Source organism: Oryctolagus cuniculus, chromosome 10 (assembly GCF_051225735.1).
Source record: "Oryctolagus cuniculus isolate XC-2025 breed Fujian yellow rabbit chromosome 10, ASM5122573v1, whole genome shotgun sequence".
NCBI classification, from domain to species: Eukaryota; Metazoa; Chordata; class Mammalia; order Lagomorpha; family Leporidae; genus Oryctolagus; species Oryctolagus cuniculus.
The window spans coordinates 103,559,258-103,581,495 of record NC_142876.1 but is presented as its reverse complement, the minus strand read 5'-3'; the positions used below and the strand labels follow the sequence as shown (position 1 = coordinate 103,581,495).

General features: G+C 53.5%; 1 protein-coding gene across 3 annotated transcripts; it reads left to right on the top strand.

The window, feature by feature from the left end:
• Window positions 1-5,979: 5,979 nt before the first annotated feature.
• Window positions 5,980-11,307, top strand: CCR5 (C-C motif chemokine receptor 5). 3 transcript variants are annotated; one of them, XR_011379143.2, is made up of 3 exons: window positions 6,128-6,267; window positions 7,733-9,212; window positions 9,890-11,307. XR_011379143.2 is itself a non-coding variant. In NM_001171125.1 (2 exon segments), a coding segment is annotated over 1 exon segment (1,059 nt). In that variant the 5' UTR covers window positions 5,980-6,352; window positions 7,733-7,743; the 3' UTR covers window positions 8,803-9,257.
• The last annotated feature ends 10,931 nt before the right edge of the window (window positions 11,308-22,238 follow it).

The following is a 22,238-nucleotide window of genomic DNA, read 5'->3' as shown; positions in this document are numbered from 1 at the left end:
ACCAAAGACAGGAAAAAAAGTCTAAAATGTCCCCCTCTCTCTTTTGTTCTTTTTTTCACTCAGAACACATTTTCATGCTTGCACCCCTTTGTAAAGCTTTGATCACACAGTCTAGGACGTTGGCTTTCAATGGGATTCTCCCATAATGTGCCCCCCTTGGTCGGTGTCGCAAAACAAGAGACAAAGACCTCCGGAGCAGGCACTGACCCGGACTGCGGTCGCCTCGCCCACCTGGCCGCTCCCCTTGCGGAGAACACGGAGCGCAGGTGAGGGCTCAGACTCTGTAGCCGCAGGGCCGTGGAGCCACAAACACATTCACACCACACACACACTCTCTTCCGCTACAGACATGGGACGGGTACCTCCCTGTGAGGACCCAACAGGAGCAATTGCAATGATTGCTGGGAGTTGATCAATCTCCCTCTTCCGCACAAAGGCGGCCCTGAGTACTGGGCACCCCGGGGCGTCTTACTGGGTCCTGAAGTTCAGGAGGACCTGTCCACTTGTCCCGTACAGTCGGCCGTGGGGCGTCAGTCGGGGGACTTAGGATCCCAGAGAATGAGTCGGGAGGCTCGCCTTCCAGTCGTCCCGGCTGGGCCTGGGCCCCCCCCCGCCGCACCCGCCCCTGCCCCAGCCCCAGCCCCAGCCCCAGCCCCAGCCCCAGCCCCGGTCTGGCCCAATCCTGCAGGTTGAGGCTCAAAAGGCCAGCCATGTTTGAACACAGCAGAGGGGGGTGGTCTCTCAGCACTTGTTAATGGGCACAGCTGGGGCCAAGGTATCAAAATGTTACAGAAACCTGGGGTGGGAAAACTCCCTCCTTCAAACAGGCACCAGAGACAGTGGAGGATAGAAGCAGGCTCAGCTGGAATTGTTTCCTGAGAACTAAGCAACGATCCCAAGTTACTTACAATTCTTGCAGGTTCATCAGCATCATGCCTTAGCCACACTTCCAATGGTCGGTGGGTCCAGTATGTTTATAAAAGAGATACTGGGGCAGGCTTATAAAACAGATTTATGACTGGAGGTACAGAAGCAGAACTTAGGATATCTCCCTCCCTAGACAAGATAACCGCACACAGCAGCTTCACGTCGGGAGGTCCACTTCGCTTCCTTTGTCCCTGGTTGCGGCCTCATTTCCGTTACACTATGCGGGTTGGAAGCAGGAGTATACTGGCAAGGGACCGAGACAGAGAACGGAGTGGAGAGAACAGTATGGTGACCTCCCAACCCCACCTGCCATGGCAGGTGTCTGACGCAAAAGGAGAGGAGCCATCTCCACCAGGGATGTTGGGAGCCACAGAACCCTGCACGTCATTGTCCAGGCACGCGGGTGACAGAGTGTGACACTGGAGGAGGGGAAGGCGTCTTCCTGTTTCTGTGGGGACCGTGGAGGACTCTCTGGACCTCCTGGTGAGACGCGAGAGGCCTCCAGCATGACACAGCGTCAGAGCGCTGGGAGTGACAGTCGGTCAGCAGCATCCACGCAGTGAGCACTGGCGAGAGCCCAGAGGTCTGGGGATGCCGGCTGATGGACGGCAGCGAATGCAAGAAGCCAGACAGGAGAGAGGATGAAACCTATGCTTCCGTGTATGTGGAATTAAAGAACAGGCTCATTTAATCTACATGAAGTCGCAGTGCCCCTTATCTTGGTAAGTGTCGCTTGTTCTCGGTGGTGCTAACCCAGGTGTGTGCATATGAAACTCATCACACTGTACAACTAAGACCAGGGCACGTGGCTGCATGTAGGTTTCATCTTGGCAACAACATCAGTGAGAGAACCATATTCATAAAGACTTTTTAATAGCATGGGGAAGTGCTTACACTGTAATCTTTAGCAAAGAAAAAAAGCTGCAGCATACAGAGTGGTATTCACGGGGGAGCAATTAATGAAAAAAATGTGCAAAGAGGAGCAGGTGCATGGTCTAGGGGTTAAGATGCCCACGTCCCACATGCGAGGGCCTGGGCTGGGCTTCCTGCTAATGCAGACCTTGGGAGGCAGCAGTGATGGCTCAAGTCATTGGGTTCCTGCCATTCATGTGGGGGACTTGGATTAAGTTTCCAGCTCTTGGCTTTAGCCTGGTCCTACCCCAGCCGGTGGGCATTTGGGAAGTGAACCAGCAGTGTGAGTGAGTGTGTGTGTGTGTGTGTGTGCTTGTCTCTCTGTGTCTGTCTGTCTCTACCTGCCTTTTCCCCCTACCCCACTTCTCAATTTTTAAAAAAATGTGCCTAGGAAAAGGTCAGGATTAAAATACATAGTGTGCTGAAAGGGATGGTTTTGAGATTGTAAGACTATGCTTAATTGTGTGTCCCAATCTCATACAATGAGTACATGCTGGTGTTATGGTTAGACATTCATTTTTTTTTATTTTATTTATTTGAAAGTCAGAGATACACAGAGAGAGGAGAGGGGGAGAGAGAGAGAGAGAGAGAGAGAGAGGGAGAGAGAGGGAGGGAGGGAGGGAGAGAGGTCTTCCATCCATTGGTTCACTCCCAAGATGGCCCCAACGGCTGGAGCTGCGCCAATCGGAAGCCAGGAGCCAGGAGCTTCTTCCAGGTCTCCCACGTGGGTGCAGGGGCCCAAGGACTTGGGCCATCTTCTACTGCTATCCTGGGCCATAACAGAAAGCTGGATGGGAAGTGGAGCAGCCGGCACTAGAACCTGCGCCCATATGGGATGCTGGTGCTTCAGACCAGGGCTTTAACCCGCTGTGTCACAGCACCGGCCCCAGACATTCATTTTTAACATGAAAACAGGTGCATTTGCTGTTTACAGCCCCTCCCCCTTTTGACAGCTAGTGGGCTGGGTCAGCTGCAGCCCCAGGCAGGCCTAAGCCCCTGCCCCTCTCCAGGCAGGGTCTGGCTTGCTGTGTGCAGGGAGTTGGCCCTTTGAAGCACAGGACAAGAATCCATGTCCTCCCATCCTGCTGGCGATGTGCTGAGCGTGCATCCCAGAGGTGTGCATGCAGGGAGAGAGCAACCCCGGGCGTGGGTGCAGCCACCAGACTTGGAGCAGCGTCCATAGAAGGGCAGCGTGAGATACCGCCCAGTACGGCCGTCGGGTCCAGAGTGATGGACTGCTCAGAAGCTCATTTCCGTGGGAGTTGGAATGCCACTTGGATGAGAACGAGAAATCAGGAGGGGCCAGCACTGTGGGGCACGAAGCTGCTGCCTGTGGTGCCAGCATCTTCCATGAACACAGGCTCTAGTCCTGGCTGCTTCCCTTCTGATCCCACTCCCTGCTAATGCACTTGGGAAAGCAGTGGGAGATGGCTCAAGGCTTGGGCCCCTGCCATCCATGTGGGAGACCCAGATGGAGTTCCTGGCTCCTGGCTTCTGCCTGGCCCAGCCCTGGCCAGTGGGCCCATTTGGGGAGTGAACCAGTGGATGAAAGATACCCCCCACCTCTCTCTCTCAACTCTGCCTTTCAAATAAGTCTTTCAAAAAAAAAAATATAAATTGGGAAGGACAAAGTACTAAAAGAAAGAGACCATGAGACACTAAGGCACAGCCCAACGAGCGACTAGCTGTTGTAACCAAAATGGAGCTTCTTGTAAAATTAGATGCTGGAGAATTTCCCAAAGGCCCTCATTTCCCCGGCATCCTTGGAGTGGTCCCTATCCCAAGAGGTGGCTGGAACACCTCCCTGGACCAGCCACTCTAAAGAGGGTGACACCCTCCTAACCCTCATCTCAACCGTGAACCCTCACCCTGTTTCCCATCTGCCGGGGACTTTGCAAACCCAGCTGGTCACAGAGCCGTGGAAGCGCCGAGGCCTGGCACATCGCTCAGCAGAAGAGGATGTGGAAGCTGAGAGGGGGAAGTCTCGGCTCGGCACTCACGGAGACAGCGGCACAGTGTGGGCGTCTGGGAGCCTGCTCCGCTGCCCCACATTGCCCTCTGGAGGTGAGCATGCCCTCATGTCCTCAGCCACCCGCTGATGGGCACACAGACCTCAGCTGAGCCCTGCTCTGCCTGGGGAGAACCAGCAGTCGTCACAAGCAGCCCCCGAGAGGTGTACTCCAGGGTGTCACCATGAGCACACTGAACAAGTGTTTGTGACACCCGTTTTCTGCAAGGTTTTCCATCAACTGATTTGTTACCCATCTGGGAAGCTCTTTCTGAAGTACACATTATCTTTCCCTGCTTCCTGTGCGAGCATCGGTCTGTGTTGACCACAGATTTGCAGGGTAGGTTCATGATTGGAGTGTTTTTTTTAAAAAAGCCCTCCTTTCGGCCGGCGCCACGGCTCACTAGGCTAATCCTCCGCCTGTGTTGCTGGCACCCTGGGTTCTAGTCCCGGTTGCTCCTCTTCCAGGCCAGCTCTCTGCTGTGGCCCAGGAGTGCAGTGGAGGATGGCCCAAGTGCTTGGGCCCTGCACCTGCATGGGAGACCAGGAGGAAGCACCTGGCTCCTGGCTTCCGATCAGCGCAGTGCACCGGCCGTAGCGGCCATTTTGGGGGTGAACCAACGGAAGGAAGACCTTTCTCTCTGTCTCTCTCTCTCTGTCTAACTCTACCTGTCAAAAAATAAAAATAAAAAAGCCTTCCTTTTGCAGCTAAGAAACCTAAAGCTCCGAGAAATTCGATGACTTGCTTAGAGACAGTAAATAATGAAACTGGGGTTTCAACCCAGGAACATGCCCACAGTTCTTAACCACTCCTGCGAGCTGCACACGTGGGGTGAGCTGAGCATCCTTTGAGGAGTCACCGCCCCTGCTGTTACCCACGACCCAGCTCTGTGGGGACACAGGCAGACGCTCCTGCACCAGGGCCTGGTTGATTGCTGGGCTATTTCTGCACTGTTGGGGATTTTTTCCAAATAACCATTTCTTCCTGTTCTCCAAGCACTAGCCATGAGCTATACTTTTCAGCTTTGAGTTTGCTCTAGACAAGGACCCCAGGGAACTGACTTTTTTAGGAAATAATAAGAAAATAAGCTTACAAGCTTTCAAAATTGTTAATAAAATAAATCCTTAGAAAAGATCGCTGAACAAGCAGCCCGGGTTTTGTGTTTCCTGTACGTATAGTTTGTGCTAACGCTGGCTGTGGCTGCTTCACAGACCGCTCCTGATGGATCCTTGAAGTGCCTATTATTATTCAGCCCAATACACAGATGAGAAAAGTGAGGGTAGAGAGCCATTTCCGGCTTGGCAGTCTGACTACAGAGGCTGCTTGCTTAGCGTCTGTGTTCGGCTGCCTCCATGGACTTGGGGACTTGAGACCACGCCGTCTCGGGTCTCCTCTGCCTTCTCGTAGATCACAGGAACAGCTGCTTGCTCTGTAGCTGAGTTAACGGGAGAACAGAGGGACTCCTGTGGCCCAGGGCTGGCTGCACTCTCAGCTCGGTTGTCAGTAGTGAGGTTTTTAAATAAGTCATCAACCACTGAGAGAGGCTGATATGACCACCCGTGATCTTGTCCTGACTCCCGGGCTTGGCCGTCACCCTCTGTCACTACCCGAAAGAGCTCTGTCCTTGATGCCAGCGGATCCGGAGGCTCCAAAACAGTGCACAGAGTGAAGGTGATCCTGATGTGCCCCACCAGACGCCGCACCAGAGAAAGACGGGGAACGAGCTTAGCTCACAGATGAGCCTTCAGATAAAACCCTTAGACAAGCAGTTGTTTGAGTTTCCAGAGAAAATAGGATTCAGTTGTGAGCATGTGCGTGTGTGTACGTGTGTGTGTGCGTGTGTGTGTGTGTGCGCTGCATGGGCATGGAGGAGCGACCCCAGTAGATAAAATGCGATGGGGTTCATGTTAACCATAGGATTCCCTTTAGTTAGGGTTGCTTTGAGCTGGCTTTAACCTAGGGCCAGCATGAAGAGAATCCGAATTCTCACCCTTTCAGCCTTGCAGGGAGGAGCCCCAAGGTCATGTGTACATCATTTGCTTCTCCCGGACAGCAATTTCGTCTCCCTCACACATGAAAGTGTGTGTTCTCCTGGCTGTCATAGCCTTTCCTTTGCTCTGTTTTTGAAGAGACTCCTGTAGATGGATGAGCAGAACACAGCAATGAAACAGTCCAAGGAAGGAAGTCACAGGCAGCTCAGACCAGAGATCTCGTGTCTGGCCCATTGAAAGTTCAGCTTCGCAAAAAGAAGAACTCTTGTCTGACTTTTTCCTCTACGATGCACTTATTCTGATAACTCCACCCCCCTCTTCGAAAGAAACTGCATTTCCTACTTTTTGCTCTCTATATGTTTGATGTGCACAGCTCAGCTGGCCAGAGGCACTGAGGCATCCGCTCCCCCTACAAGAAACTCTCTGAGGTAAGTCACTTCTCTGTCACTCGGCCCATTGGTTAGCTCAGCTTGTGTGATGCATAAAAGCCCCTACAGGAAACCCAGAGCAGATGTTGGGCAAATACCAGGTGTTCACAGAGCTATCTGAAAATATAATCTTTGAGATAAGGAAAGGATCAGAATTTAGAATGAGCTTCTGTCTGCTAGCATCCAAGACCAAAACAAGACAATGAATGAAAGACCTTACTCTTAGAGCAAACAACTCTTATCTCGCAGAAGAAAGATTTGTGGAGAGATGGGGCTTGGCTAAAATCTTGGCAGAGATTTTCTCCAGCTAAGGAGAACTAAAACCTCTCCAGGGATAGTTCTAACATGAGCTCAGCATCTGGTTCTCTTTTTGTTTTCTCCAGAACGGGGGAAAGCCTACGATTTGTCCACATTAATAAGAAATTGGCATTTTGGAAATAATTCCCACAGCACCTTGAGTGTCTGATTATTTTTCTGGCTCAGAACTTAAAGGTGAGGTTTTTCTGGGTGCTTCTGCAGCTGCCTATTTTGAGGTACCTCCCGGGAGTCTGAGAAAACGCTCAGCTGCATCAGTGGGACTCGGCTAGACTGGGCACGTTAGAAAGGCTAGAAGGTGAATCATCTTGTACTTGGCCATTTCTTGGGTTAGTGAGGGAGCTCTTCACCATGGTAACTCGGGGCTCCCAACCCAAGCTCAAAGCCAGGGTGAGCAGGGCAGCCTGGCATTCAGAGTTGGCTGCTGGCTCTGGGACCTTCTTGGAGGACTTGCGCATCAGTCCATCTCTTTCTGACCACAGCAAAGCACCAGGTTGAGGGTCTGTCCTGCTAATTAGTTCTTCTACCAAGCAATGAGGAACAGGGTAGGCGGTGGGTGATGGTGCAGGCTGCCTGTGTTCAGAACCAGCTGCTTCCCAGTTGCATGGCTCTGGGCAACTTACTCATCCTCTCATGCGTGGGGTTCTTGTCTGAGAAATGGGAACTACATTGCCTGCCTCGGGAGGCTGTGTTGAGGGCTCAGTGAATGGATGGGTGTGCAGGGCTTGGCAGGCAACACGTGCCCATGGCACCTCTTGATTATTCCTGGCCCCCTCACCATGGCGTGTCCTTTGTGGGTTCACTCTAGAGAGCGGCACCTTCAATACAAGCTGTAAGGCCGCAAGGTGCACTGTGTCTGACACCGTCTCTTAAAATTGCTGTCATAGCTTCGACTCCATGTAGCTCTAGGAAATGAGGTTCTGCGTGGTGACACGGTGCACACACGAGTTCTAGCTCCTCCTGCTGAGCAGAGAAGTTAGCAGGAAACTTGCCCTTTACTACATGACGTCACTGCTGGGCCCCCAAAGGGAAATGCAGAAAGCTGGTCATCAGACTGGAGCTCTGTTCACATCTAGGACAGCTGCCGTCCATGGTGGGCCACCAGGGGTGTCCGAGCACTTTACGAAGTGTCTCCTTTCTTTTGTCACAGCATCAAGCCAGATGGATTATTCAATGTCCACTGCCCTCTACGACATCGATTATGGGATGTCAGAGCCCTGCCAAAAAATCGACGTGAAGCAGGTGGCAGCCCAGCTCCTGCCCCCACTGTACTCGCTTGTGTTCATTTTCGGCTTCGTGGGCAACCTGCTGGTCGTCCTCATCCTGATCACCTGCAAGAAGCTGAAGAGCATGACTGACATCTACCTGCTCAACCTGGCCATCTCCGACCTGCTCTTCCTGCTCACCCTCCCGCTGTGGGCTCACTACGCCGCCGCCGAGTGGGACTTCGGAGGTGCCATGTGCAAGGTGTTCACGGGGATGTATCACATGGGCTATTTCGGTGGAATCTTCTTCATCATCCTCCTGACCATCGACAGGTACCTGGCTATCGTCCACGCCGTGTTTGCCTTAAAAGCCAGGACGGTCACCTTTGGGGTGGTGACAAGCGGGGTCACCTGGGTGGCGGCCATCTTGGTGTCTCTCCCAGACATCATCTTTACCAGATCTCAAAAAGAAGGTTTTCGGTGTTCGTGCAGCCCTCATTTTCCGGCCAGTCAGTATCAATTTTGGAAGAATTTCCACACCATCATGAGGAACATCTTGAGCCTGGTCCTGCCGCTGCTGGTCATGGTCGTGTGCTACTCGGGGATCCTGAAAACCCTGCTGCGGTGTCGGAACGAGAAGAGGAGGCACAGGGCCGTGCGGCTCATCTTCGCCATCATGGTGGTTTACTTCCTCTTCTGGGCGCCCTACAACGTCGTCCTCCTCCTGAACACCTTCCAGGAGTTCTTCGGCCTGAATAACTGCAGCAGCTCCAACAGACTGGACCGAGCCATGCAGGTGACGGAGACGCTGGGCATGACACACTGCTGCATCAACCCCGTGGTCTACGCCTTCGTTGGGGAGAAGTTCCGGAGCTACCTCTCCGCGTTTTTCCGGAAGCACGTCACCAAACGCCTCTGCAAACACTGCCCGCTCCTCCCGCGGGAGACTCCGGAGCCGGCGAGCTCAGTGTACACCCGATCCACCGGGGAGCAGGAGATCTCTGTTGGCCTGTGACCTGGACTGCCAAGGCGTGGGAGTCCATTGGTGTACACAGATCGGGTGGGAGCAGGTGTTTTTCAAAAGGAAGGTATTGTCATAGAGGGCCCAAGACGGAGCCATCTATCCGGCATTGTGTGAAGTCTTGTGATGTCTTTTACACCCGTCCATTCTCGAAAGCCAAAGCAATGTATGCTGATGAAACAGCAACCTGTGTTCTCCCCTCCACACACACAGCTTATTGGCAAACTCTTCACTGCAAAAGCTCATTAGAAAACACACATCGAAGAGCTGCTGATCCTTGAGTTGGGTCAGCTGAACAGCAGAAAGAAACTTAATCCAGACATTGGCTGTGCAAGGCAGAGTGTAAATGTGCTTAAAACAGGCCTTGATCTTGCCACGGGGAGAAAAGACGTGAATGCGATTAGGTAAGAAATGGTGTCATCCACATGTGACTTCCTCGGCTAGGAAGAGCCTCAGCCTGCAGGGCCTGGGGAGTGCCTGTGGCCGGCAGGGCGGGGAAGGTGTCCCCAGGGGGCAGGGTGTCAGGGCGGATCCCGCGCCTCTGGAGGAGAGGGAAGCTGTGCTGTGGACGCTGTGTGGGCCAGGCTGGCTGGTGGGCTGACTTGCAGCTGGTTGGGGGGTCAGGGGTGGGGGTGGGGGTGGGGGTGGTGAGGACGGACCTGGCTGGATGGTGGGGAAGCTCTATAGCATTGCTCCATCATAGCATTGCTCCCAGCAGAGCAGGGAGCGGCCCAGCCCAAGTTGCAGAAGGCTTAGTTCCTGGACAAAGCACAACCGGAAAGGTGAGCTCTGAGGCCCAGGAGACCAACAAGCGTCAGGTCAGGGTGAGGCCGGCCTCTGCTAGTACAGAGGCACCGGCTATGGGAAGGGGGGAGCACCTGTGCACACGGGGCACCAAGTCCACAGAACGTGGGCTGGGCTTGGGCGGAAGGTGAAGAGGAGAGAAGGGAGGAGCCCTTGGAGAGAAATTATGCTTGTGGGGCCGGCACTGTGCCATAGTGGATAAAGCTACCACCTGCAGTGCTGGCATCCCATGTGGACGCCGGTTCGCTGAGTCCTGGCTGTTCCACTTCTGATCCAGGTCACTGCTGTGGCCTGGGAAAGCAGTGGAAGATGGCCCACATCCTTGGGCCCCTGCACCCACATGGGAGACCTGGAAGAAGCTCCTGGCTCCTGGCTTTGGATCGGTGCAACTCCGGCCATTGCAGCCATCTGGGAAGTGAACCAGTGGATGGAAGACCTCTCTCTTTCTCTCTGCCTCTGCCTTTGTGTAATTCTGCCTTTCAAATAAATAAACAAATCTTAAAAAAAGAAAGAAAAGAAAAGAAAAAGAAATCAAGCTCGCAAGGTTTAGTTCCCAGATGTGGGGCTGGAGTGAGTGGATGAATCTGGTTTCCTGAACTTGAACGCTGGCTGCCTCTCTCTGAGTGCTGCTGTCTTCCAGGTGGCCCTTGCCAGCCCAGCTGGAATGAGGGGGCTCCAGGAGGCTTGGGAGCACCAGATTTACCCAGGCCTGAGTCTGAGGTCTGGGAACAGACTTTAGGTCCCAGCTGCAATGTAAGTGGGGGTTGATTACATGATTAAATAAAAACCAAGGCTTTGCAAGTGTTGAGCAAACTGGCCCCAGAGAGGCGAGAGAAGTCAGAATGACTCAGATCCGCCTGTGCCCGGGGCACACCGCAGTGGGTGTCATTTTCTGGATTGCACTATCAGTAGGCAAAGGGGCAAGAGGCACATTCATTCGGAAACAAGCTGCCAGGGGCTTTAAAAGCCACAAAAGTGCAATTTACCAGGCTCTGCCTTTCAGAGAGGTGGGACTTCAGACACCTTTCCCGATGCCTTCTCCTAACAAACCCCAAACACTAAGGGACCAACCCGTTTCAAAGGGAGGGTTAGGATGCCTTTATGATTATATGACGATTATTCATTTGGTTTTGGTTTTGGTTAGGTTTGCTTTCCAGTTGCTTATCTGATTTTGTCCACATCAGAAATGGTTTTGAACTTGGGGGTGGCAAAAGCCCTGTGAGTACAAAGCAGGCGAGGAGACACGAAGGGGTGCGAACCTCTCAGGGGATTAAGGTGTCAGAAGAGTAAGAGGTGCTACTGTGAAACCTGTGCATGGTAGCTGTCAACAGGAAGCAATGGATGGAAGTGATCCAGGCCTCTGGGTCAAGTTAAAAAACTTTTGTACATCTTCATGTGGGTGGGGGTTCTTATGGATATAAAAATCACAAACTGCCTGGAAGAAAAAAAATGCATCTATTAAAACTGCCTCCTAAAGCGAACTGATTATCTCTCCATTAAGTGTGCATTTGGACAACAGCACATAAAACTGTCAAAGCATTTTATAAGCAGCTGTTTGGGGAAAGAGAGAGAACTATGTTGCCTTTTGAGTATGTTTTAAAGTTGATACTTTTCCTAAAACAATTAGCCAAGGAGATTTAAAGATGCTACCTCTGAGAACAGAGTTTTTGAATAAATGAACAGAAAAGTCGTCAATTGCGAATTTCATTCCATTCCAGTGAAAGAGGTGACATGCCCTGCAGACGCGTCTCGGTGTTAAGACAGCTGCCTGAGTCGGCACTTGAAGCAGACCTGCCACATCAGGGCCCGTGGTTCACCCGCAGTCCCGAGTGATTGACACGTGGTGCAGGAGGTGCAGCTGGTTGCTAACTAGGCTGCTTTTCTTGCATACAGAAATCCCTCCCAGAAACGTGGCTCTCCTTGCCGTGATGGCAACAAAGGCATTTAGGTTTCTGTGCTTGCATCTCCTACGTGTCCCGAGAAGGAACAGTCATTCCCTGCACCGGTGACCTGCCTGGGTCACGGTCACCATATGCAACATGCTGGTTTTAAGACTTAGTCCTTGGGCTCTTGCTCCCGCGTGGGAGACCCGGAAGAAGCTCCTGGCTTCGGAACGGCACAGCTCCTGCCATTGTGGCCAGTTGGGGAGTGAACCAATGGATGAAAGACCTCTCTCTGTATAACTCTGCCTTTCAAATAAATGAAAAAGATTTACTCATTTATTTGAAAGGCAGAGTTACACACAGAGAGAAAGAGATCATTCATCCACTGGTTCACTCCCCAAATGGCTACAAAAGCCAGGGCTGGGCCAGGCGGAAGCCAGGAGCCTGGAGTCTCCCACATGGATGGCAGGAGCCCGAGTATTTGGGTCATCTTCCACTGTATTCCTAGGCACATTAGCAGGGAGCTGGATCAGAGGTGAAGCAGCTGGGACTCAAACCGGTGCCCATGTGATACCTGATCTGCAGGAGACGACTTAACTCACTGTGCTGCAGCGCCGGCCCCCAACCTGCTGGGATTTGGTCTGCTGCAAGCTCACCTTCAGAGCAGGTCCCGGGCGGCAGGTGCTAGAGGCAGCCACAGCCCCACTGGGACACACATGACATGAGCAGAGGACAGGGCAGCTGGATCTAGCGAGCGGGATGAAGTGACACCTGGACAGTTAGAGCACCCGAGACTCCACCTAGAGAAAGCACCCCTCACCGTGAGACTCTGATCCGAAACTAGGGTCTAAAACTCAGACAATAACCTAACCCTGCATCCCACTTGGCAGAACAGAGAAACTCCCTAGCAGGATCACTCTGTGGGGAGCAATCCGGACTGGACTAAGTTACTGGAATTAAGACTTATTCTATGCATCTGCTCTCCTGTGGGGAGCAGCCCGGACTGGACTAAGTTACTGGAATTAAGACTTATTCTATGCATCTGCTCTCCTGTGGGGAGCAGCCCGGACTGGACTAAGTTACTGGAATTAAGACTTATTCTATGCATCTGCTCTCCCACAATATGGCGCTGGGAGAGAAGTAAACAGCTTCCGCACAGCTGCCTCCAGTTCAACCAATAAACTGTAGGACTTGCTCCTGATTGGAGAGCGGCGTACTCGGCGTGTGGGCAGCCGAGTTGGGATTGGCGGAGGAGGACTATAAAGGAGGAGAGAGACGGCATGCACCAGGAACATCTATGGGGAACATCTAAGGGAACCCGTGCAGCCCCCGAGAAAGCCGGCCGGCGGTGTGCCGCTCCCCTGCGGAAGTGGGGAATGTGGCCAGGGGGAACTGCCCTTCCACGGAGGTGGAAGGGATAGTAGCCAACCCGGGAAGAACCAGCAGCAAACCCGGGGAGGGCCGAGCAGACGAAAGAACAGCGCAGGGTCCTGTGTCGTTCCTCCACGAAGAGGGGGAGCGACACACTCAAGCTTAAAACAGGTACGCTGCACCTGGATTAAGATCGTAATTTGTCTATTGTCAAGATTGTAATTAGTTTCACAAAGGCCTTAGTAACCACGCATTCCCCTCCCCTGGCTTGTAGGTTTTGCCTTTATAAACCCTGTTGCTTTGAGCTTCGGGGTCGAGAGCTCTTTAGGATAGGAGCCCGCTCTCTACCGCGGGCAATAAAGGACGATCAAATGTTATCAATGTGTGGTGCCCCTCTGTTTGCACTCACTCAGGCACAAACAGGGACAGCTTCTCCCTCCACATACTTGATGGACTGCCTTCCAGCTCTTAGAGAAAAGGGTGGGATCAATCAGGAAGGGCTGGGGTCAGAGAAGAGGGAAGGGGCCCAGGACAAGGGAGATCACCACGAAAGGGAGCCGCCATAGGAAGACTGAAAGGCACCTGTTTCTATGGTCGGTCTAAGTGCGCATGCTCCCTGCTCCCTGCCCCGTGCCCCGACTGAGCCTGGAGTTAACAAGGAGAAAATCCCTCCCAGGCGTAGGCAGCTTTCAGAGCTCAATCCCACCTTCTCCCACCACCCAGTCCTTACGCCGCAGAGCTTGAATTTACCCCAACCTTCAGGCTTCGAGTCCATTCCCGGAAGCCTGGCTGAAGGTGCCCCCCATCACGGAAGGGTTACATGCATGCCCGAACAAAGCGAGGAGGATTCTGCGGACATTGGAATCCGGGGATTCTGCATTCCACCGCTACAATTAAACTACGCATTTATTTTCCATCAGAGGGAGAAAACCCAACAGAGGAACACAGCTTTCGAGTGTTAACCCTTCTAGTGAGGGCACAAGGCTGGGCAGCCGGAAGTGGAGATGTGGACCTAATGCCCTTCCTGGCGCTTGGCTAACGTCCACGTCCCGGAGCAGGAGCAGTGGAGGCGCAGGCAGGGGGGAGGGCAAAGGGAAGGGGCAAAACGTGCAAGCATTTCCATGGCTCCATTGCTTTGATTTCCTTTTTTATGATTTATTTATTTATTTGAAAGAGAGAGAGAGGGAGAGGCAGAGACAGAGATCTTCCATCCGCTGGTTCACTCCCCCCCCCCCCCGCCCCAGATGGCCATAACTGCCAGGGCTAGGCGAGGCCAAAGCCAGAAGCCAGGAGCCTCATCTGTGTCTCCCATGACCCAACTGCTTGGGCCATCTTCCATTACTCTCTCTGGCCATTAGCAGGGAGCAGATTGGAAGCGGAGCAGCCGGGACTCAAACCGGCACCCGTATGAGATACTGGCCTCGAAGGCACCAGCTTTACTCTCTGTACCACCATGCTGGCCCCCAGCTTCATTGCTGTGAAACCAAATTCACTATAAAATCCATGCTTATATTTTTCCACAACACAGTCCAAGTGTAGATATATCTGTCATATCCCACACATTATTCATACATATTTTTATATAAGACCTGCATTTCCTTCACCTTTTATGTAAGCATTTTTATTAAGTCTTATTTCCAGTTGTTTGCATCTTGTTACTACCTAGTGTGATCATACGTTGTGTCACAGATTCTGCCCTGTTTCAGGGACTTACTTTTTTTTAAAAAAAAATTATGTACTTATTTATTTGAAAGTCAGCATTACAGAGAGAGTAGAAGAGTCAGAGATCTGTCTGCTGGTTCGCTCCCCAGATGGCTACAACAGCCAGAGCTGAGCCAAGCTGAAACCAAGAGCCAGGAGCTTCATCTGGGTCTCCCACGTGGGTGCAGGGGCCCAAGCACTTGGACTGTCTTCCACCGATTTCCCAGGCCATTAGCAGGGAGCCGAATCAGAAACAGAACAGCCAGGACAGGAACCAGCGCCCATAAGGGATGGCGGCACCGCAGGTTGCAGCTGCACCGGCTAAGGAGGTAACTAAGGTGTGCGTCTCAGTCTAGCCTTGGGCTCTACTGCCCCCCTGAGGCCATTAGCAAAGCAACAAGGGTGTCGGCGGGCCGCTTTGACCAGAGCTGAGGCGACCAGGCGCCTCTTACATTCAGCTGTCTCCTGTTCGTCTGGGCCAGCTCCACTCCAGGTCCCTAAAGAGCAAGCTCAGCCTCGTTTGAGGACATAGGTTGAGGCCTTTATTGAAACGAAGGTTCCAGCTGCCAGACCAGGCTGTGTGTGCTGACCGCACGCCCTCCCGAGAGCACCCCTGGCCCAACCATGTTTCTCAACACTGGGGATATTCAAGATGCTGGAAGCCATCAGCAATGATTAGGGAGGAGCTGGCTGTTATTCACTTTCCTTTCCTCCTTACTGTAACCAGCCCATTTCAATCACACTTCTTGGAATCTTAAAACTGACAACAAGAAGGTTGTTGAGGACTTGCATGCCCAAGCAGAGTCTTCCCCGGGGCTCAGGGATGCTGGGCCAGTGGATCTAGGGAGGGCCCCGAGCTCCGGCACGTCTGGATTTTTCCCAGCCACACACAGGCAGCCAGCAAGAGCGGTGGAGTCTGGGAGGTGAGAGCAGTTCAGACGCCCCTCACCATCAGCACCCATATAAATCTGGGGAGACCGGGCCTGGAACCCAAGAAGACCCTGCTCCAGCCCGGGCCTCGTCTGGGCTACACACGGGAGTCACCTGGGGGGTTTCACAGCCAGCGGCACCAAGTCCCCCTACAAGCACTTCTGATCTGCAACGTGGCCTGTGGTTCTGCCTCGTGGAAGCTTGCCAGGTGATTCCAAGCACAGTTTGCGAACCCCTGAAAGACAGCACCTGTCCTGTGACGAGGGGGAGGGGGAGTCTGGACTCAGTGCCCTGATTTTCTAGAACATTCACTCGGTCTTCTGAGCTGGGTTTCAAAGCACACGAACATACACTCCGCTGGCAATGTGAAACAGCTTCAGTTGAGGCTCCCTGTGGTTAGCTGTCACTTCGGGTTTAGGATCACATCTGGGCCCATCCTTTCCAAATGGAAAGCCAGCAAAGATGGCAGGTCTGTCGCCCACGCTGAGCTTGTCAAGAGTGAACGAATCTCTTGTGTGGGAAGGGACCTCGCTGATGCTGGGGGAAGCGTTCTCCCCCACCGGTTTCCATGACGCTCCTGGTGCTCTGCCCCGGAAGGCATCACCCTTGAAGAACTGGGAACCCGGGCCGGCTCCTGCCCCCCCCGGCCACGGCAGAGACGATTCTGTGGAGAATTTGAAGTGAGTATCCAAAGAGCAGTTCTTCTGGGGCTTGGCGTAGGGTTTGAATACATGTGCACGTGCACAAAGCCATAGTCTCTCTTTACTGGAGATAACATAATCTCTTTCAAGATAATCTTTTCGGTTTTGAATCAAGACTGTGCTCTTTGAAACCGCATACTTCTGAATATAATAAAGCATAATTAAAATGAGAAATGAAAATCCAGGGGCCTGCACTGCGGTGTAGAGGGGGAAGCTGCCACTCATGATGCCAGTATCTCATATGAGCACTCGTTCGATTCCTGGCTGTTCCACTTCCAATCCAGCTCCCTGCTAATGCACCTGGGAAAGCAGCGGCGGATGGCCCAAGTTCCTGGGCTCCTACCATGCATGTGGGAGACCCAGATGGAGTTCCTAGTTCCTGGCTTCAGCCTGGCCCAGCCTCCACCACTGCAGCCATTTGGGGACAAACAGTGAATGGAAGAAATCTCTCTCTAAGTCTGCCTTTCAAATGAATAAATAATATTTTAAAATAAGAATCTAGTAGGACCATGTCAGCATGTATCAACAGACTCCCCTCTCATGGAGCCCAGTGGCGGCCAGGGCAGGAGAAGGATGGGAGGTGTCGCCTTCGGGCCTCCCTGAGAGGGAGAAGGAACTTGCTCCCTGGAGCAGAAGCAGGAACCTGGGGAGAGGGAGAGGGAGAGGGAGAGGGGGAGGGGAGGGGAGGGGAGAGGAGGGGAGGGGAGGGGAGGGGAGGGGAGGGGAGGGGAGGAGGGGGGGGGCCTCCCAGGACAGTTGACCAGCAAGTTAAGTGTTTGCAGCTCAGCGCGCAGCATCCATGTGCAAAATGTCCACCCGTGAACCCATGCACGATCCTGTCCTTGTGAGATGTCCTAATTGCAGAGAAAGGCAGACAGACAGCTTGATCGTGGTGTTTGGAAGCCACGGTGAGTAGCATAGGAAGGGGACTCGGGGGCCAGAAGAGGGTGAGTCTCACAGGGCCTGCAGCGAGCATCCCTGTGGTTGGTAAGAGTTGGTCAGCAGCTGCTGACGTGGAGCATAGGGGCAGGAACAACTTTGCAAATGTGCAGTGATGACATAGACAGACAATAACTAACTAGTCATGTGATAGAAGAAATAGAAAAATATATAATAAAGCTAGATATGATGGATATATGACAGCTGACCGAAAGATGCTAACTAGCTAGCTAGCTGCATGATGGATACATACATACATGCTTAGATACATAGATAATAGATGGATACATGACAGCAAGGTAAATGATGACAGCTGTTAGAAGACAGCTGACAGATAATAAAGATAGAAATGATGGGTACACAGATAATATAGATATGATGGACAGGTGACAGATAGCTAGGTGATTGACAAATAATAGCTAGTTGCCGGATGGATATATACATACATACCCAGATACATAGAGACAGACGATAGCTAGCTAGATGATGATGATGGATAGATAGACAGATATGATAGAGATGGTAGAGGATAGCTAGCTAACTAGACGATAGACAGACAGGAAAATAGATGGTGTGTGGATATGGGTGTGTACACCTGGCTGTGTGTGCATTCCTCCCAGGACAGATCAGGGGCAGTGGCCAGTATGGAAGTGGGGACGTGACCATGAATGTCCCCTCCACATTACCCTCCATCCGAGTACCAACAAAGCACAGGGGGAAGAGGGGCGGGGGGAGTCTCCCAACACAGCACCCAAGTGCGCCCCCCACTCAGGACTCTCCGGCCCTCCAGTGCGCTCACTTCCCTTTGTCTCATGAACACGGCACTGACGGAGTGCCGCTCCACGCAAAGTCTATGTCCAGATTTGTAGACTGTAGCCTACACGCCACAGGGCCCCCTGGCAGTGTGACGTAGGAGAGTGACATAATCAGCTTGGATGTTTCAGAAGAAACCTTCCAATCCCAAGGCCAAGTGGAGAGACTTGGGGAAGGAGCAGGAGTCACAAACTCCGGGGCCAGGCCTGGGCTGAACAGAACAGTGAGGGAGGGGCCGGTGGTGGCGGGGGTCCTGGCAAAGACAGTTTGTGCAGAAGCAAAGTTATTTCAGACTCCTGAAGCTCACCTCTTAGAGTGTGACCATTTCATAAACAAAGGCTTCCCACATCCCACCGTTGGATCCACTGTCTCGTTAACCAGACTCTGCAGAGCAAAACTTGCTCGTTCCTACTGCTCCTGCCCTGTGCTGGGGTCATGGAGGGTAGAGAGATGTGGGCCCCCCACGTGACAAGGCACCAGGCTCCTAGAATTCTTGGGTCTTGTCTGTAGTGTTGCCAACTGTCCCTGGGCTACACAAGATGAGGCAGATCTTTGCTTCCAGAAGCAAGAACCATGACGGCGCCCCACAGAGGCGGTGCCAGCACAGATCAGCCCCAGGTCCCTTGTCCCTCCTCCCTGTGTCCCACGCTCCATTTCACTGCTTGCACCCTGAGCGCCTTGATGGTGACAGACACCCAAGGCCCCTCCCCCCTCGCTGCAGGAGGCAGTGCTGCCCCCTCCTCGGCCAGCTGTGGCTCCTCTCTCAGCAGCTGCTTCCGGGGGAGGGGACAAGGTTTTCACACGCAGGTCCCTGTTTACAGCCACTCGCAATGCAAGGCAGCTGCCCATTATCTCAGAAATCTTCCATGGCCTATATGTTCATGGCAAGCCTAGCACTTGGCCCCTCGCAAAGTGCCCCCCATTTGACAGTTCAAAAAGGGGTGCCCCTCCTCTACTGAATCCCTCCATTCCGGAGCTTCACCAAGCAGGTACTGAGACACGAGTGTGTTGGTGCCCAGGTTCTAACAGGGCACAGGACCTGCATTCAAACAATGACAGAGCCTAAAGACAGAACCACAGTGCAGCGCTGCAGGGCACCGGGCAGGGGCCTAGCCCAGTGCTGGGCGCAGAACGGGCTCCTAGTGGGGCTCAGCTAGTGCCTGAGACCCAGGAGTGAGCCACCTGTCTCAGAGTAGGATAAGCACAAGCGAATCTGCTCTCTAACCCATCTATACCTCAGCTGCTTCTGTCCTATAAAGACCAAGGCTCCACTTTATCTTGTCATATATGCAGAGCCTCCAGGCCAAAGTGTTGGCCTTGCTCTTGCTGGGACATAGCCAAGGCTTCAGACCAGGCCAGAGAGCCCTGTTTGGAGCAGTCAATGGGTCAGAAGGCCACGGGGAACACAGATGGGGTCTCAGACCTTGGGTTTGGCAAGGAGGCAGGGCAGATGCAAAGCACCGGTTTCGGGGGCAGGGGGTGGGGTGGGCTCCTGCTCTCAGGACAGGTGGAGTTAAAAATCCCGTGAGGTGTTCAGGCACCAGAGTCGAGGGAAGCTGGAAGGGCCGGCACTGAACTCATCAGGGCCACTGAGCACAGAGATGCACCTGTCACAGAAAACAGACACCACAGGGGTGGACAAGACGGCCCAGACAGAGCCCCGAGGAACACAGATGGCAGAAGAAGCCCAAAGAACAAGCAGGCGCCGTGCCCAGGGGGGCAGAGTCACATGGGAAGATGCAGGGGTGGGCGGCACCCCAGCCCAGAGAAGAGGGCTCTGGGGAAGAGGAAGTGACAGCAGCATCAGATGTGCCAAGAAGTGAAGCAAGATAGACAAGGGCGGGGAAAACACCCCTGGACTCCAAGACGCATCAGAGTGGCCAAATGCCCAAACGCCTGGTCTCTCACAGCCAAGGAGCCTAAGAGACGGGCTTGTCCTCCCCCTCCCCGCTGAGAAAAGCCTAACTTTTGGCCTCATAAAGCATAACCTTTTGTGCTGGATGCCCTGGGAGTGGCTGGAGGCTCCTGGCTCACTGGGAAGACGTCCAAGCCCCTTTCTAGGAGTGGCTGAATCCTTTGAGACAGGAAGGAGCCTGGGGTGGAGCATGCTGTACCGGATAGCGGGCGGGCTCCAAACACGACCTCAGAGGTTGGGGCCCTGGAAGGCAGTGGCTGTGCAGCCTCGGGGGCCATCCCTGGGGGAGCCCAGCAGGGGGAGGCAGAGCCTACGCAGCTCCCACCAGGGCCCAAGAGAACCACTTGGGGAAGCACCGGCCCCAAATGTTTCTCACCTGCTGATGACACGGGACAGTCCGTGACAACTGCACGGGGGCTGACCAGGCAGGCAGGGAGGGCCGAGGAGTGGGGCTGGAAGGGACATTCCAGTTCCCCTCTGGCCCTCCCGTCCTCGCTGACAACAATGGGTGAGTAACCAGCGAGGCCTTGATGTGCACATGACTTCCTCCCTGTGTGCAGAAGCCCCACTGTGGGTTCCATGGTTTTACAACACGGTGGCTTTGAAAATGTCAGTTTCTATTTCCTGCCACTGAGGGTAAACGAAATGTGTAGGAAGTCTAGAAGGCTTGCTTGCGTACAAGGTGGATGCTGTGGGACTCTGTCCATACGCCCTCTTCAGCGTCAGTACAGCCAGGGCACCCATGGGCACCACTGGGCACCCAAGCGCTGTCACTCAGCTGCAACCCTTCCCTCCCTGAGCTGAGGCCAGTGACTCAGTGATGCGGGATCCCAGCGGCCTGGCCCCTCTCCCAGCCCCAGGACCCTCGGAAAGGCCCTCCCCGCTCAGGGCTCCTCTAAGATCAGCTAAGGCCCCAGTCATGACCACGCTGTGGGCAGCCTCTCCCCACGCCCATCCCCAGTCCAGCACACCTGCTGCACAAATTCTCCCTCCCAGAGCCCTGGATTGGAATTCAATCTCAAATTATCTGGTTCATGGTTTCAATTTCCTCTTCTGCCGAAAATCAGTCTCAGGTGCTAATCAGGAGCAAAGTGTCAGCACCTTGAGCTGCGTGGCCATCCCTGCCCTGGCCCAGCTGAGAGACAAGGAGATGGTCCCTCCTGAGCCTGAGCAAGAACCTTGGGAGGGCCAAGGAGAGAGGAGAAGAGGCCCATGCATGGCTCACCTGGCTTCAAGACCCATGGCACCTACGCCGGGGAACCTTCCCCGACACCTGCCCTGGCGCCTCCAGGACTGGGCCAGGTGCCCTCGGTCACTGCTCCCGCAGCTCCCAGCCCACACCTCCCTGGGTCACCATCAATCACATCCCTGGCCACCTGCCCCGAAGGTCTCAAGGCCTCGAGGGCAGAGAACGGGTGTGCATGGCTGTTGCACCTTTCCCCAGCACCTGGCACCGTTCTGGGCCTGCAGGGCCTTAGCAGCAGACTAGAGACGGAGCAACTGCACACACCTGAGAAAGGCCGCGGTGGGATGCACAGAGCAGATCTGTACACCCACCGTCGACTCCTAAGGCAAATGCATTTTAGAAGATTCACCTCCCTTTGGCTGCCCCCCACTGCCCGCCCAGGCATCCCTGCTCTGTGAGGGCTAAGCCAGAAGGTGGAATTGCAGGTGTTAGCAAGCATATGGAAGGAAATTCAGGAACAAGATGAGCCTTTCCCAGAATCCCTTAAATGACAGCGTGTGGGTGTCTGGCCCTTCACTACCAAGCCACCAATCCACCAGGAAGTCGACTGCTCTCTACAAGTCGTTTCTGTACATTTTCCACTAACAAGCAGTGCTAATTAAAATGATAACAGCTGTTACTTGGGAATATCACTCTCATAGATTTTTTTCTACCTTTTCCAAATGGTAATTTTGTAATATTTGCTAATAAAAACTAAAGTGATAGAAACAGATGACAAGTAATTTGAGAGAACTTGTGTCTGAAGCAGCACTGCCAAGGATCGATGGAGGTGCTCCAATTCTGGTGCCCCTTTCTCAACATCAAGTTAGCTCTCTGAAAAGCACCCTCAGGCTGGCATGCATTTCCCCAGCACGCTCCCATCTCCGCACTGAACTCAGTGTGTGTGTCCATCAGCTTTCCGGCAAGACACAGATGCCCCATCAGTCATTCAAGCAATGAACATTAAGTGTGAGGAATTAAAAGCTAACAAAACGGGGGCAACTACTAAAGGGAATAAGAACTCACAGGGTCCAGGAGCTGCAGGTGCAGGAGCAGCCGCTGCCTCTGGGCTGAGGCAAAGACCAAGGATGGAACAAACGTGGTGGCGCCCTCCGTCCCAGGTGCATGCAGCCAGTGTTGGAGAGGAG

Coding starts and splice junctions, on each gene's coding strand:
- CCR5 (XM_008260476.5), top strand. CDS start 7,744: ATGGATTATTCAATGTCCACTGCCCTCTACGACATCGATTATGGGATG.